The 16483-nt window shown below is 41.4% G+C and overlaps 1 protein-coding gene across 8 annotated transcripts in view; it reads left to right on the plus strand.

Moving 5' to 3' along the window:
- The window catches only part of LOC126340356 (serine/arginine repetitive matrix protein 1-like), a 535554-nt gene that overhangs the window by 438412 nt on the left and 80659 nt on the right, over positions 1-16483 (plus strand). For all 8 annotated transcript variants that reach the window (XM_050001684.1, XM_050001686.1, XM_050001689.1 and 5 more), the window contains exon 7: positions 14904-14955. In XM_050001684.1, coding sequence (XP_049857641.1) covers positions 14904-14955 — 52 coding nt within the window. The remainder of the gene's footprint in view (positions 1-14903; positions 14956-16483) is intronic.

Genomic DNA, 16483 nt, shown 5'->3' on the forward strand with positions numbered 1-16483 from the left:
AATGTTTATTTCTAATCAAGTAATTAATTTCGACTCGTAATTATCATCTTCAGACCTAGAAAAATATTAGCACATAGAAATAGCCAAATTTAGAGATGCACTCCTAACTATATGAATGTAGAGTGGGAAACACTATAAACAACTATGTAACATATCCATACCTGATTATCATGCACTTTAAGATTATGTGACGTTAGTAGTGCATCTGTAAATTAGGCTACATCTATGTGCTTGTATTCTTCTAGGTCTGAAGATGTTCATCATTGACCGAAATTAATTACTTGGCTGCGCCGGCCGGAGTGGCCCAGCGGTTCTAGGCGCATCAGTCTGAAACCACGCGACAGCTACGGTCGCAGGTTCGAATCCTGTCTCGGGCATGGATGTGTGTGATGTCCTTAGGTTAGTTAGGTGTAAGTAGTTCTAAGTTCTAGCGGACTAATGACCTCAAATGTTAAATCCCATAGTGCTCAGAGCCATTGAACCATTTTTTTTTTGATTACTTGACTGCAAATAAGTATTGTGATTCAAGACTGGAATTATAATAAATCAAGCAATTTTTGAATATCTGGAAACTTCGTTGTGACTATGACATAACTTGTGTATTTCGTGTGATACTATTTATTCTCGCACTTGTCCACTCTTGCAGTCTTCGAGCCATGTGGATGATATTCTTTCCGAAAGGAGATAGTATGTCGCCAGGCTCATACATTCTGCACACCGACTTGAATAGTGTTTTGTTGCCACTTCCTTCAATGATTTTAGAAATTCTGATGTAATATCGTTGATCCCTTCCGCCTTATTTGATCTAAAGTCTTCCAAAGCTCTTATAAATACTTATTCTAATATTTGATCACTTATCTCTCACAAGTCGACTCCTTTCCCTTCTTCTATCACTTCAGACAATCTTCCCCCTCATAGAAGCCTTCATTGTATTCTTTGAATGTATTTGCTCTCTCCTCTGCATTTAACAACTAAATTCCCGTTTCACTCTTGATGTTGCCACCATTAATTCTAATTTCACCTGATGTTGTTTCGATTTGCCTATATGCTAAGTCTGTCCTTCGAGCAGTCATTTCTTTTTCGATTTTTTCTCATTTTTTCTGCAGCCATTTCGTCTTAGCGTCCCTACACTTCCTATTTGTTTCATTCCTCAGCGACAGTATTTCGGTATTCCTGAATTGATGTGAGCATTTTTGCACTCTTACGTAGGAGAAATTGCTTTTTCAATAAGTGTCTGTTATCAAAAGACCAATCAGAACTTTTATTTCTACATTACCATGTTTTCTACAATTCTCCTTAAATTCCTTTTCCTCATATCTCCATTAACCCATTATTTTCTCTCTAACATATGAATAAATATATAGTTCAGATGCTTCTTTTGGTGTTTTGAAACGAAAGCTTGACTGTATCAACCTGAGATTTTACACTCCTGGAAATTGAAATAAGAACACCGTGAATTCATTGTCCCAGGAAGGGGAAACTTTATTGACACATTCCTGGGGTCAGATACATCACATGATCACACTGACAGAACCACAGGCACATAGACACAGGCAACAGAGCATGCACAATGTCGGCACTAGTACAGTGTATATCCACCTTTCGCAGCAATGCAGGCTGCTATTCTCCCATGGAGACGATCGTAGAAATGCTGGATGTAGTCCTGTGGAACGGCTTGTCATGCCATTTCCACCTGGCGCCTCAGTTGGACCAGCGTTCGTGCTGGACGTGCAGACCGCGTGAGACGACGCTTCATCCAGTCCCAAACATGCTCAATGGGGGACAGATCCGCAGATCTTGCTGGCCAGGGTAGTTGACTTACACCTTCTAGAGCACGTTGGGTGGCACGGGATGCATGCGGACGTGCATTGTCCTGTTGGAACAGCAAGTTCCCTTGCCGGTCTAGGAATGGTAGAACGATGGGTTCGAAGACGGTTTGGATGTACCGTGCGCTATTCAGTGTCCCCTCGACGATCACCAGAGGTGTACGGCCAGTGTAGGAGATCGCTCCCCACACCATGATGCCGGGTGTTGGCCCTGTGTGCCTCGGTCGTATGCAGTCCTGGTTGTGGCGCTCACCTGCACGGCGCCAAACACGCATACGACCATCATTGGCACCAAGGCACAAGCGACTCTCATCGCTGAAGACGACACGTCTCCATTCGTCCCTCCATTCACGCCTGTCGCGACACCACTGGAGGCGGGCTGCACGATGTTGGGGCGTGAGCGGAAGACGGCCTAACGGTGTGCGGGACCGTAGCCCAGCTTCATGGAGACGGTTGCGAATGGTCCTCGCCGATACCCCAGGAGCAACAGTGTCCCTAATTTGCTGGGAAGTGGCGGTGCGGTCCCCTACGGCACTGCGTAGGATCCTACGGTCTTGGCGTGCATCCGTGCGTCGCTGCGGTCCGGTCCCAGGTCGACGGGCACGTGCACCTTCCGCCGACCACTGGCGACAACGCCGATGTACTGTGGAGACCTCACGCCCCACGTGTTGAGCAATTCGTCGGTACGTCCACCCGGCCTCCCGCATGCCCACTATACGCCCTCGCTCAAAGTCTGTCAACTGCACATATGGTTCACGTCCACGCTGTCGCGGCATGCTACCAGTGTTAAAGACTGCGATTGAGCTCCGTATGCCACGGCAAACTGGCTGACACTGACGGCGGCGGTGCACAAATGCTGCGCAGCTAGCGCCATTCGACGGCCAACACCGCGGTTCCTGGTGTGTCAGCTGTGCTGTGCGTGTCATCATTGCTTGTACAGCCCTCTCGCAGTGTCCGTTGCAAGTATGGTGGGTCTGACACACCGGTGTCAATGTGTTCTTTTTTCCATTTCCAGGAGTGTATTATATTATGTTCCCTTTCCTTTGTTTCCTTCCATGCAATTTAATTCCATTCAAATTCATTACATCTAGGTAACACAATTTCTTTATTTTAATATTGTTGGTATCGTCTTGTATGTTCAATGTATTTGCTACATTATATGTATCACTTACTTCCTGACAACACTTTTTCTTTCCCTCGTCTTTATGTTTATAATTTGATATGATGTTACAATCTTCATCATTGAAAACGCAAAGATCATGAGATTCTTCCCATATTGGAAGAACTTCTTCATCTGTCAATTTTCTCGAAGTCATGTTCTAAGACCAACAGCTAACATGGGTTGTATCTACCAGGTATCACTCCATAATGTGTGATCTTCAATGAACTGTAATTGAAGTAAATAAATAAGAAGACTATAAAGCGAGTCTGAGTTACTCGTGTCAAGCATCAAGCATGAATATATTGGAAAATTAATTTCATTACTAAAAGACAATATAAAGTCTTACTACTTATCATTAACAGGAGCAAAACATAATGTTTTTAGAATAGTGAATGACGAAATCGTAGTATAAATATTTCCAACTAATAAAAATGTAAAGTAATGAGACTCTGAGACTCACCTTAGACGGTCTCGGAGTAATGTATTGATGGGGTTTTCATATCATGGAATCTGACAGAAAAGTCAATTGCCAGAAGAACAGAAACTGATTGAGTATTCATGGATTTCCTCAGAGCCCATGATACAGTACGACAAAACAGTCTGTAGATACATATGTGGATTAGTAGTTGTGTCAACTACTTAAGTCAAGGTAGTTAAACAGATCTATGAAAACGATGTGTGTTATCTCAAAGTAGGAAATACAGCGTTACCAGGGTTTCTTGTTGCAAAAGGGCTACACCAAAGATGTGTAATGGCACCAGTGGTATTTAATAATTTCCACGTATGAGGCACTTAAAACATCCAGGAGAAATTATGAAGGCATGGGAGTCCCTGTGCACGACGAAATCTTGTACACACTGCTCTTTGCTGCTGGCTAATTCATAGTAGCAAGAGACCCGGATAATACTCAGGACATGGTTGGGAAATTAGAAGAGGAATATGAAAAAGGGGGCTCACAATTAGCTTGCAAGAACCAAAGTATGTTATGGTTGGTTTGAACATTATAGGTGACGTGGACTTTGGACACAGTAACATCAAAGGATGTAAGTTTTTTATGTCTAGGTTTATGAAGTCATCAAATGGAGAAAGTGAAGATGATGAAAATAACAAAACCGAGAAGTGCAAAAGGACCACCAACAACTTAATTTGGTCTTTTGAATAATAAAACAACAGAAAGGACCACAAAGGTGAGATATCGTTCAGTTGCTGAAAAGAGTGGTATGCACAAAGCAGAAAAATGGGTAGTAAACAAACACTAGGTAATCAACTTGCTTGCACTAAAGATAAACTTTAGGAGGCGAGGTTTTTGGTTTTCCAAGTTGGACTGTGTAACAAATGCTAAATCAGTAGTAAACACAGGGAAGACGAAACGTATAGAATGGTACAGCCTTCAAAACAGGATGGACGGCTGGTGGTGATGGCAGTGGACCATGGCAGAAAGAAAAACGCATAGGCGACATGTGAGGAGCTGTAGTCAAGATGTCCAGGATGTAATGGATGTCAGAGAACTACTAGGGGAGACTGGATGATCAGAGGAAGTGGAATAAAGGAAAGGAGAAACGGCATGAGCTGTAGAATACCTGCTGTATGACGATGATGAAAAGCAGTAATTTACAGTGGTAAGGACAATAAATTTGGTAATAAATTGGATTCAAGATTCAAAATAAATATCTCACCAAGAGGGTGAGTGGGAATGGAGATAGGAGGGAGATCATAAAACAGAGGTGCGGTTAGAGGAGTGGGAGGGGGTCAGATATCATCCTGCTCCCTTGTGACCCAGATGCAAAATTAGTGAGAATCGCGCCAGAGCAGGCTTAGTTTCTATACTTTTACCCTCTACAGCTTTCACTAGTATCATGGAAGTTATTTCCAGATGTGTTAACAGATGTCGTGTGGTACCATTTCTTCGTATCAACGAACGCTAACTATGTACAACGATACAGAGCTAAAATGAACAAAAAATTAATCATATGATACTCATATTAGAAGTAAATCGAACAAACAGTGGCTGTAACAACCATTTCAAACAATAACTGGCACAAGAGGCAAGTTCAATGAAAATTTTGATTGTAACAGTGCATAAAAATTGCGACTCATTGTACGTCTGCAGCAACAAAATAAACAAATATATAGTCACCAGTAAAACTCGAAATCTAAAGTAAAAATCTGTCACAGTACTCAAAAGGATGAATGTGCCACACGTAAGACAGCCATAGACAAACAGAAAACACAGATGGCTCATCGGTGCACTATGTAATTGGTCGACACCGAAATAGAAGGTTTGTGTATGGACTAGGACTTACATGACTGTTCCCCATTCATAGCAGTAACATAACTTATGGCCGCATGTACTCGCACAGATCGAAACAAAAGCTGCAAGAAGAAGTGACGGCGGTGTGCAAATGTATACGGTTCCACAGATCAACATATAAAAAGAATACATGCTACAAGAGTTAAAATCGTGTATAGGAAGACCAATCTAATAGTTAAAGATATTTGACACATAAATGAAATGAAATAAGAAACATAGACCAGGAAATCAGTCAGTGTTAGTTACAAGAAAATTACAAGCAGATCGACAAGAGTAAGGTTGGTTGCCACAAAAAGATTTAGAAATGACTATATTCAAAACTCATCGTATTACAAAATCAAGTTTACAGTAAAGGAGAGAAGACAGATCACACAGAAGGACACCACATCAGTTGACTTGAAGGTGATTCAACTTCCAGTTGCAGATGAGGTGTAGAAAACTGGCGGGATAGAGCAGTAGAGGTTTTAAGCTGTCCCTAGTGGTTCCAGCTTGCGCACAAGAGCAAAAACTGCGGTATCGCCAAACGAGTGCGAGCATGTCAATGCATATGCAGCCGCACATTGTCCATAGAGAAGGGTTGAAACAACCGAGGGTGTCTGTATCGAAGGTTGCCTTCCTCTTGCTGATCGAGCTGCGAACTATAGTTTTCGACCACGAAATGTGTGGGAATCAAAGTTTCAAGGAAAGGAGTGGTTCCTCTGACACCCTTGCTGCCACCCGCTACGCCTTTTAGTTAAGCTTCCACGTGGCGGAAATCTCAAAGATATTTAAGATAAAAAAAGGAAAACTGTGATGACGAGCAGCCCTTAGTGTTTAGCCATCAGCTTTTTTTTATCTTAAGTATCTTTGTAACCAATGCCCTTTTGGCATATTTATTATTTTATATATGATATGAAAGTACCGCCAGTCTTTCACGATAATTCCGTACTTATAATTTGTATCATACGTTTCTAGTCAAAAATCTGTGACCATGTTATAGACCATTCTTTGGTGTAAATTCTGAGAAAGACACTCCTAGCAGTGTCGAAACCAGGTTAATTCGTTAAGAATTAGTGAGCGAGGGCTGATTTCATTTAATTGTAACGTCATCAACCTGCTTTACACGTCACATGAACTTCTGGCATCTAGCCTTTCCTTCGCACATGTCGACACCTTGATGTCTGAAGCGTCGTCGAGCCCAAGGACGACGTCGTAGGGGGCCACACTTTTCATCACCACTTGTCATCATCACATTTGAGGCAAATTTCAGACAATGGTTCGAAATGGGGTTTCGAACAATTGATCCTTTAATTCTATTGCGCAGTGTATTTTACTGAGAAGTCCAGTTCTATTTCCAAAGTGAAAATTATTTGAGGATGCGTAGTACATCATATTGATGCAACATTACTTACTAATTCTCGTTACCCTAAAATAAATTCAAAACATCATTCATATAATGATAGTAATACATGGTTTTCCCTTTTAAGGTATCGTATTACTTATAGAATTTATTTTCCTGTTCATTGATGAAAATTTGTGTCAAGATGCCAGTTAGAATTTCTGAAGATAAATTTCACCACTAAATTTAAAATGGTTGTGAGATAATGACAGATCAAGTAAATCAGCAAATTCAGTGACTTTACCAGTACTACGTGTTTCGCACAATAGCAGATTGTTCTTAATAGTGTGCAGATAATCTTCCATCCAAACACTCGTATGTAAATGATCAAAGTAATGTGATGATACCTGAGCCTTATTCGGAAATTTAAAGCCTGTTAAGGTTCTTGTAAGTTTCTACTTCTTCTATCAGAAGTGGTTAGAAAAGCATAGCCTTTTTCGACTTCTTATTCAGTGCTTTGTTAAGCTTTTATTTGGGACATTCAGTATAATTAACAAGTGGCTTTATTTATCTTTCTTTCTCATGCACTTTCTCATGGCTCTGCGATGTTTACTGAGGGCTGCTGGGATTCACCACTTTCACAGACCTCCTTTCATAATCAGTAAATAGGAAAGACGTATTATCTGTTTTTCATTCGAGATTGTTATGGAACGTCCCTACAGGATCCTTTTTTTTCGATGACCTTTATACGTTATAAGTGTAACTACAATTTTATTACGCTTGATATGTTCTTCCTTTTGTATACTGTTACTTCTTTTAACTTTAGACCATTTTTGCTTTTACTGTTTACTCTGTATTGGTTTTATACGTTGATTCCGAAAGGAGTAGAACCCGTCTCATTTGTGTTGTTCCCTTACAACCAAATTTTTGCCTCTTCTACAAGGCATGTTATGGTTGTCATTAACACATCCACTGAATGTCGAACTGTCATCCTGTACGAGGATGCCACGTTCAATACTTCTTTGTTTGGTATAACATTGCGGAGGCGCAAGTATTACATGTTCAGATGATACTGAGGATGATTCGCACTTTATATGTTGACATTCTTACCATGTGTGCTCAGTTATTCCTTCTGTATTTGTGTATCCCTTCAGACACTGTAAGCTTGAAGATCATTCTGTAACAAGAAATTTTTTCTAAGGCGACTTTCTGCATTGTTTGTGTGTATGTGTATGTGTGTGTGTGTGTGTGTGTGTGTGTGTGTGTGTGTGTGTGTGCGCTTGTTCGCAGATAGGAGGTTGGTTTCATTGACAACTGAAACTAGTCATCACATTTCCAAATCTATTTATGTCCCCGATCTAGGTAATTAAAAGATTTTTTTATAAACTTTAAAGAATTTCATTGGTGCTACTCGTCATTATTTTCATCTTTTTCTGTTTACTCTCAGTCCACACTCGGTGCTCAGTGGACTGTTCATACCACACAGAACAACATGCAGCAGTTGTTTGAAATCACTGCAGATAGCAGTAGAAAATCTGAAAAGGGAAATGCAAAGGCTCAATCTAGATATAGTAGGGGTCAGTGAAGTGAAGTGGAAGGAAGACAAGGATTTCTGATGAGTATCGGGTAATATCAACAGCAGCAGAAAATGGTATAACAGCTGTAGGATTCGCTATGAATAGGAAGGTAGAGCAGAGGGTCTGTTACTGTGAACAGTTCAGTGACCGGGTTGTTCTAATCAGAATCGCCAGCATACCAACAACGACAACGATAGTTCAGGTATACATGCCGTCGTCGCAAGCTGAAGATGAACAGATAGAGAAAGTGTATGAGGATATTGAAAGGGTAATGCATAATGTAAAGGGGGACGAAAATCTAATAGTCATGGGCGACTGGAATGCAGTTGTAGGGGAAGGAGTAGAAGAAAAGGTTACAAGAGAATATGGCCTTGGGACAAGGAATGAAAGAGGAGAGAGACTAATTGAGTTCTGTAACAAGTTTCAGCTAGTAATAGCGAATACCGTGTTCAAGAATCACAAGAGCAGGAGGTATGCTTGGAAAAGGCCGGGAGATACGGGAAGATTTCAATTAGATAACATCATGGCCAGACAGAGATTCCGAAATCAGATACTGGATTCGAGCAGATATAGGCTCAGATCACAATATAGTAGTGATGAAGAGTAGGCTGCAGTTCCAGACATTAGTCAGGAAGAATCAATACGCTAAGAAGTGGGATACGGAAGTTCTAAGGAATGACGAGATACGTCTGAAGTTCTCTAGCGCTATAGATACAGCAATAAGGAATAGCGCAGTAGGCAGCACAGTTGAAGAGGAATGGACATCTCTAAAAAGGGCCATTACAGAAGTTGGGAAGGAAAACATAGGTACAAAGAAGGTAGCTGCGAAGAAACCATGGGTAACAGAAGAAATGCTTCAGTTGATTGATGAAAGAAGAAAGTACAAACATATTCCGGGAAAATCAGGAATACAGAAATACAAGTCGCTGAGGAATGAAATTAATAGGAAGTGCAGAAAAGCTAAGACGAAATGGCTGCAGGAAAAATGTGAAGAAATCGAAAAAGATATGATTGTCGGAAGGACAGACTCAGCATACAGCAAAGTCAAAACAACCTTTTGTGACATTAAAAGCAACGGAATTTAAAAGAGCTTTGAAGGACTTACGGTCAAATAAGACAGAAGGGATAGATAACATTCCATCAGAATTTCTAAAATCATTACGGGGAAGTGGCAACAAAACGACTATTCAATTTGGTGTGTGGAATATATGAGTCTGGCGACATACCATCTGACTTTCGGAAAAGCATCATCCACACCATTTCGAAGACAGCAAGAGCTGACAAGTTGCGAGAATTATCGCACAATCAGCTTAACAGCTCATTCATCGAAGCTGCTTACAAGAATAATATACAGAAGAATGGAAAAGAAAATTGAGAATGCGCTAGGTGACGATCAGTTTGGCTTAAGGAAAAGTAAAGGCACGAGAGAGGCAATTCTGACGTTACGACTAATAATGGAAGCAAGGCTGAAGAAAAATCAAGACACGTTCATAGGATTTGTCGATCTGGAAAAAGCGTTCGACAATATAATATGGTGCAAGCTGTTCGAGATTCTGAAAAACGTGGGGTAAGCTATAGGGAGATACGGGTCATATACAATATGTAAAACAACGAAGACGGAATAATAAGAGTGGACGATCAAGAACGAAGTGCTCGTATTAAGAAGGGTGTAAGACAAGGCTGTAGCATTTCGCCCCTACTCTTCAATCTGTACATCGAGGAATCAATGATAGAAATAAAAGAAAGGTTCAGGAGTGGAATTAAAATACAAGGTGAAAGGATATCAATGATACGATTCGCTGATGACATTGCTATTCTGAGTGAAAGTGAAGAAGAATTAAGTGATCTGCTGAACGGAATGAACAGTCTAATGAGTACATAGTATGGTTTGAGAGTAAATCGGAGAAAGATGAAGGTAATGAGAAGTAGTAGAAATGAGAACAGCGAGAAACTTGACATCAGGTTTGAGGGTCACGATGTCAATGAAGTTAAGGAATTCTGCTACCTAGGCAGTAAAATAACCAATGACGGACGGAGCAAGGAGGACATCAAAAGCAGACTTGCTATGGCAAAAAAGGCATTTGTGGCCAAGAGAAGTCTACTAATATCAAATACCGGCCTTAATTTGAGGAAGAAATTTCTGAGGATGTACGTCTGGAGTACAGCATTCTATGGTAGTGAAACATGGACTGTGGGAAAACCGGAACAGAAGAGAATCGAAGCATTTGAGATGTGGTGCTATAGACGAATGTTGAAAATTAGGTGGACTGATAAGGTAAGGAATGAGGAGGTTCTACGCAGAATCGGAGAGGAATATGTGGAAAACACTGATAAGGAGAAGGGACAGGATGATAGGACATCTGCTAAGACATGTGGGAATGACTTCCATGGTACTAGAGGGAGCTGTAGAGGGCAAAAACTGTAGAGGAAGACAGAGATTGGAATACGTCAAGCAAATAATTGAGGACTTAGGTTGCAAGTGCTACTCTGAGATGAAGAGGTTAGCACAGGGGAGGAATTCGTGGCGGGCTGCATCAAACCAGTCAGTAGACTGATGACCCAAAAAAAAAGCATCGCTCTCAATAGATTTTATACTCTTTCAACTTGATTTCGAAACCAGTTCTTGAACCTGTCTTTTGTCTCTGTTATTGCTTCTTCGATGTACAGCTTGGACGGAAGTGGAGAAAGACAGCAACCCTGTCCAACAACCCTTTTTAATTCGAGCACTTCGTTCTTGGTCTTCCATTCTTCCTGTTCCTTCTCGCTTCTTTTATATATATACTGTCGACAGATCCCATGAAGGTGTCTTGATTTCTTTTAAGTTCTGCTTCCATTACTAAGTCAGAAGTGCCTCTCTTGTGCGTGTACCTTCCCTTGAGCGAAACCGATCGTCGCCTAGGAGATGCACTGTTTTCATCCCCATTGATTTGTAAATCGCTCTTGTCAGCAACTTGTATCCACGAAATGTTAGATAAATTGTTCTATAGTTGTCGCAATCTTTTTCCTTTTCAGTATTCGGAATCGTGTGTATTATATTTTTCCGGTAATCAGATGGTACGTCTCCAGTGGCATAGATTCTACACATCAACATAATGGTGGGTTCATTGCCTTTTTCCAAATGATTTTGGGAATTCTTCTGCCTTAGTTAACTGAAGTTTATCAACAGCTTCATCATTCTTTACAACAGTACTGTATCCGCCATGTCACCTCATCGACCCTTATATTCTCTTCTATTACGCCAGCCTATCGTCTATGCCACTCCCGGAGGCATTATCTTTATTCTTCCCATGTATCCACTCTTTTCTCTGCGTTTAAATAGTGGAATTACCCTTGTACACTTACTGTTGGTACCTTCAATTTCCATTCATCGATTGATGTTCTGACTTTTCTATGCAGAATCTGTCCTTAATACAAACATTATTCTTCTTCGAATACTTCGTACACTGATGAGCCAAAGAAACTGGTACACCTGCATAACGTCGTGTAGGCCCCCCGCAAGGATGCAGAAGTGCCGCCACATGACGTGGCATGGACTCTACTAATGTCTGAACTAATGCTGGAGGGAACTGACACCGTGAATCCTGCAGGGCTGTCCATAAATCGGTAAGAGTACGAAGTCGTAGAGATCTCTTCTGGAGAGCATGTTGAAAGGCACCCCAGATATGATCAATAATATCCATGTCTGGAGAGTTTGGTGGACAGCGAAAGTGTTCAAACTCATAAGTGTCTTCTTGGAGCCACTCTGTAGCAATTCTGGACGTGTGGTGTGTCACATTGTCCTGCTTGAATTGTCCAAGTCCATCGGAATGCACAATGGACATGAGTGGATGCTGGTGATGAGACAGCATGCTTACGTACGGGTCACCTGTCAGACTCGTATCAGGATACCCATATCATTCAAACTGCAGACACCGCACACCGTTACAGACCCTCCACCAGCTTGAACAGTCACCTGCCGACATGCAGGGTCCATGGATTCACGAGGTTGTGTCTATACCCATATATGTTCATCCTCTCGATACAATTTGAAGCGAGACTCATTAGACCAGGCGACATGTTTCCAAGCATCAACAGTCCTATATGGATGTTGATAGGCCCAGGCGAGGGATAAAGCTTTGTATCGTGCAGTCATCAAGGGTACACGAGTTGATCGTTGGTTCAGAAAGCTCATATCGATGATGTTTCGTTGAATGGTTTGCAGCCTGACACTTTCTGATGATCCAGCATTGAAATCTGCAGAAATTTTTCGGATGCGATGCATGTCACGTTGAATTATTCTCTTCGGTCGTCGTTGCTCCCGTTCTTGCAGGATCTTTTCCCACCCGCAGCGATTTCTGAGATTTGATGTTTTACCGGATTCCTGATATTCACGGTACACTCGTGATAGGATCGTAGGGGGATACCCACACTTCATCGCTGACTCGGAGATGCTGTGTCCCATCGCTCGATGCACCAACTGTTACATCATGTTCAGACTCATTTAAATCTTGGTAACCTGCCACTGTAACAGCAGTAACGGATCTAACAGCTGCGCCAGGCAGCTCTTGATGTATAAGAGGCGTTGCCGATCGTAGCACTGTATGCTGCCTGTTTACATATCTCTGTATTTGAGTACGATTGCCTATACAAGTTTCTTTGGTGCTTCAGTGTATTTCTGCTGTAACCATTTCGCGTTAGCACCCTTTTATGTCGTATTTGTTCCATTCCATATTGAATATTACCATATCCCTGTATTTCCCTCCAAATTTTTACATTTTTTCTTACGTCAATGAGCTGCCGTATCTTTTCTGTTACCCACGGTTTCTTCGCAGCCACATTTTTGTTCCCAGATCTGTTCCTCTTTACCTGAAATGCAGACTGTGTGGTTTTCGTCTCTGCAGTATCGACAGCCTCTTAGAATTTAAAACGCACCCCATCATTGCTCAGTATTTCTTGTTTCCCAGTTGATTATTTCAGATGATTCTCTTAAACCTAAGCCTATTCTTCATTATTACCGAAAGGTGTTCTGAAATTTTATGCACCCTACAATCCAATATTTAGGTTTTTAACTCCTGTCTTGTTACGATGTAGTCCAGCTGATATATTATGGTGTCAACAGGTCTTTTCCAAGCATACCTTTTATACCTTTGAATTTTGGACAGTGCATGCGGTATTACTAGTTGAGTTTTACAGAAGAACTCTATTACATTTTTTCGTCTCTCATTTCTGCTACCGAGCCCATATTCTCACGTAACTCTTTGCTCTTTCCCGTTCCCCCATTCCCTACCACAGCGTGCCAATCCTCCGTAATTATTAGATTACCATCTCTCTTTACAGTCTGAGTTTTTCATTCAGTGCTGTCATACACGCTCTGTATCTGTACATCTTCTGCCTGAATTATTTTTTTATCGATGTTGGTTTGCTACAGGTACTGATGAGAACAGTACTTACTGAACTGTTCGAGATACTTTACGTTTTGTCCTACCTTCCTATTCAAAGCGTTTTCCACTCCCCTTGTACCATTTTCACAGTTGTTGATATTATCATGTAGTTTTCTGACAGTACACGTTATGTTCTTCCCAGTTCCTTCATTGTCTTCCACTAAAACTATGCTGAACCTTCACATTTCCCTTCTAAACATTTCTAGTTTCAGTCCCACATTCAGACTTCCGACTTTCCACATTCCCACTAGTAGAAGTTTAAGTCAGTTAATTAATCTTTTTCTCATGGTCACATCCACCGTGGCAGTCCGCTCTAATCCAAATCTTTTGGTAGTGAAGTGATGACATGAGACATTTTTTTTAATTACAAGTCACATGTCTTATGGATATATGTTGAGTGCCTTACTGTTATGCTTTCCATTTCCTCCTGCATCCTCATAACATTGATAGTGGCTGATTCTTCCGCCTATTATGGGCATTTTCCACTCTAAAGGCAAAAGGATGCCCTGAATCTCTTCGGTCTCTCCGTTCTGCTTTGACAACGCCTTTGGAAAACTAGGGTTAGATTACGCTTTACATCAAATGTGCTCCGCCGCTATTGCTCAGGGTTTGTAGTCAGAATTTAAGGAGTGGGCTAAGACGTTTCGACTGCTAGTTGAAGACGTTACCTCGACACCATAGTGACAAAATGTAAGACTACAAACGGATAAATAATACTGATATACTCATCTGTAAATAGTATAAGTCCGCTAATGTTTCCTGAAAACGGGGACTACCTTTTTCCTTTCATTCGGATCCGGCCGCTGTGGTCGAGCGGTTCTCGGGACTTCAGTCCGCAACCGCGCGACAGCTACGGTCGCAGGTTCGAATCCTGCCTCGGGCATGGCTCTGTGTGATGTCCTTAGGTTAGTTAGCTTTAAATAGTTCAAAGTTCTAGGGGACTGATGACCTCAGATGTTAAGTCCCATAGTGCTCAGAGCCATTTTGAACCATTCATTCCGAAGCCTCGGGACGGAGTGACGTAGCAATGAGAAGATATTTTGTATATGGTCTTATGGAACCGAACAATGATCTATTGAAGGTAACAGGATCTTCTTTCAGATGTTTGCGCTCTCCTTTCCCCATGACCTGATGACCCAGTCCATAAAGCGATAGTTTGCCTACCAGTACTGACAATCTGTTGTTTTCCGGTTACAGTTAAAAAGAAACTAAATGTAAACACATTACTAATAATAATTACGTTAATTATGTCACTACTGCTAATCACAAAACAATTCTTAATTTCACAGGGAGGGCGGACGCCAGGGCGACGCAAGAACGTCGATTGGCTACAGCTACAAGGTCAGTGGGAATTGCATTATGTGGAGAGGTGCACTAATATCACCTATTCTAAGAAGTGACTGAAATAATATAAGCGAAACGTTTTTCGATACTATAGACTTACAAACATGTTTCCTCATACTGCTTTTTGATATAATGTCACAGAACGTAGTGTCGGAGCATACAGTCAGAGATTTGTTCATCAGCCAGCGATTAATTAACCTAAGAAGGAAGGGGTTAGATTCCAAACTCTTTTGGACATATAAAAACCTTTTGAGACCAGAACTCACAAAATATTTTCGGTTTCCTGAATAAGGAAAGAAATGGAGTTACAGCAGAGGAATTCACTAACTGAGTATCGCCGGCAGTAGTCAAGAGAGTAGAGCAGAGAGACGAAATCATCTGAGTAGAGCTTGTAGTCTTTGCTGTTTCATTTGTCACTTGAGAAAGTCATCAGGAAGGCAACGCACGAGTTCTATCATCCGTATGTGATAAAGTCAATCGTGCGGAATGTAAGAAATATTTAAACCTGATTTACTATTAGTTCTATTTAAAGATAAATAAACAGGAAGACAAATCAGTTAAGAGTGTCATAAACGCGTCTAGCGATGAATAGTTCAAAATTAAGGGAGAAGAGTCTCTTTTAGAAGCAAACCGTGATCCATAGTGATTTTCTGTGCCACAGGAGTGTGGAAGAAACGAAAATTGAAATAAATGTAATAAGAGTAATAATTATTACCATACGCCGTAAGAGAACATACGCACAGAGGAGACAAAAGTCTTGGCGTACCTTCTAATAGCGTGTCCGACATCCTTCTGTCTGGCGTAGGGCAGCAACTCGACGTGGCACGGACTCAACAAGTCGTTGGGAGTCACATGCAGAAATATTGAGCCATGTTGCCTGTATAGTTGTCCATAACTACGCAAGTGATGCCGGTGCAGGATTTTGTGTATGAACTGACCTTTTGATTACGCCCAATAAATGTTCAATGAGTTTTGAAATCAGTCGCGCGAATTGCCCAGAATTTTCTTCTATTTTGGCCCAGTGATACGGAGCATTCTCATTCATAAAATTTCCATCGTCGATTGGGAAGTTAAAAAGGATGAGTGGCTGTAAATGTTATCCACGTAGCTGAATATAACAGTTTCCTCTAGGTGATCAGTTCAATTGGACTAGAGGATTCGATTTCATTTACACCAGGCTCATCCATGAATTGCGCCTGGCGGGCGCGGCCGCGCTTCGCTGGCGCAAGGCAGTGTAGTTCAGCGGCCCGCACGCGACCGTGTGTCGCTAGTGTAGGCATAGGAGCGAGAGAGACAGTTGCGGAGCGAGTGAGACCGCACAGCACTACTCTGCCCTGGACTGTCCCGCGATCGTATCCAACGTAAACAAAATACCAGAGGAAGCGCAGCACTGTGAAAGTGGTTCATGCGCGGTAAAAGAAGCAAACCGTTTACTCTTTAGATAACAATTAGTCTTCGTGTGGCAGAATTACTACGCAAGGCTAAAGAAAACAATATTCAAAACAAGACTCGAAGAACAACTTAT

This window comes from Schistocerca gregaria, chromosome 1 (assembly GCF_023897955.1).
Source record: "Schistocerca gregaria isolate iqSchGreg1 chromosome 1, iqSchGreg1.2, whole genome shotgun sequence".
Classification (NCBI taxonomy): domain Eukaryota; kingdom Metazoa; phylum Arthropoda; class Insecta; order Orthoptera; family Acrididae; genus Schistocerca; species Schistocerca gregaria.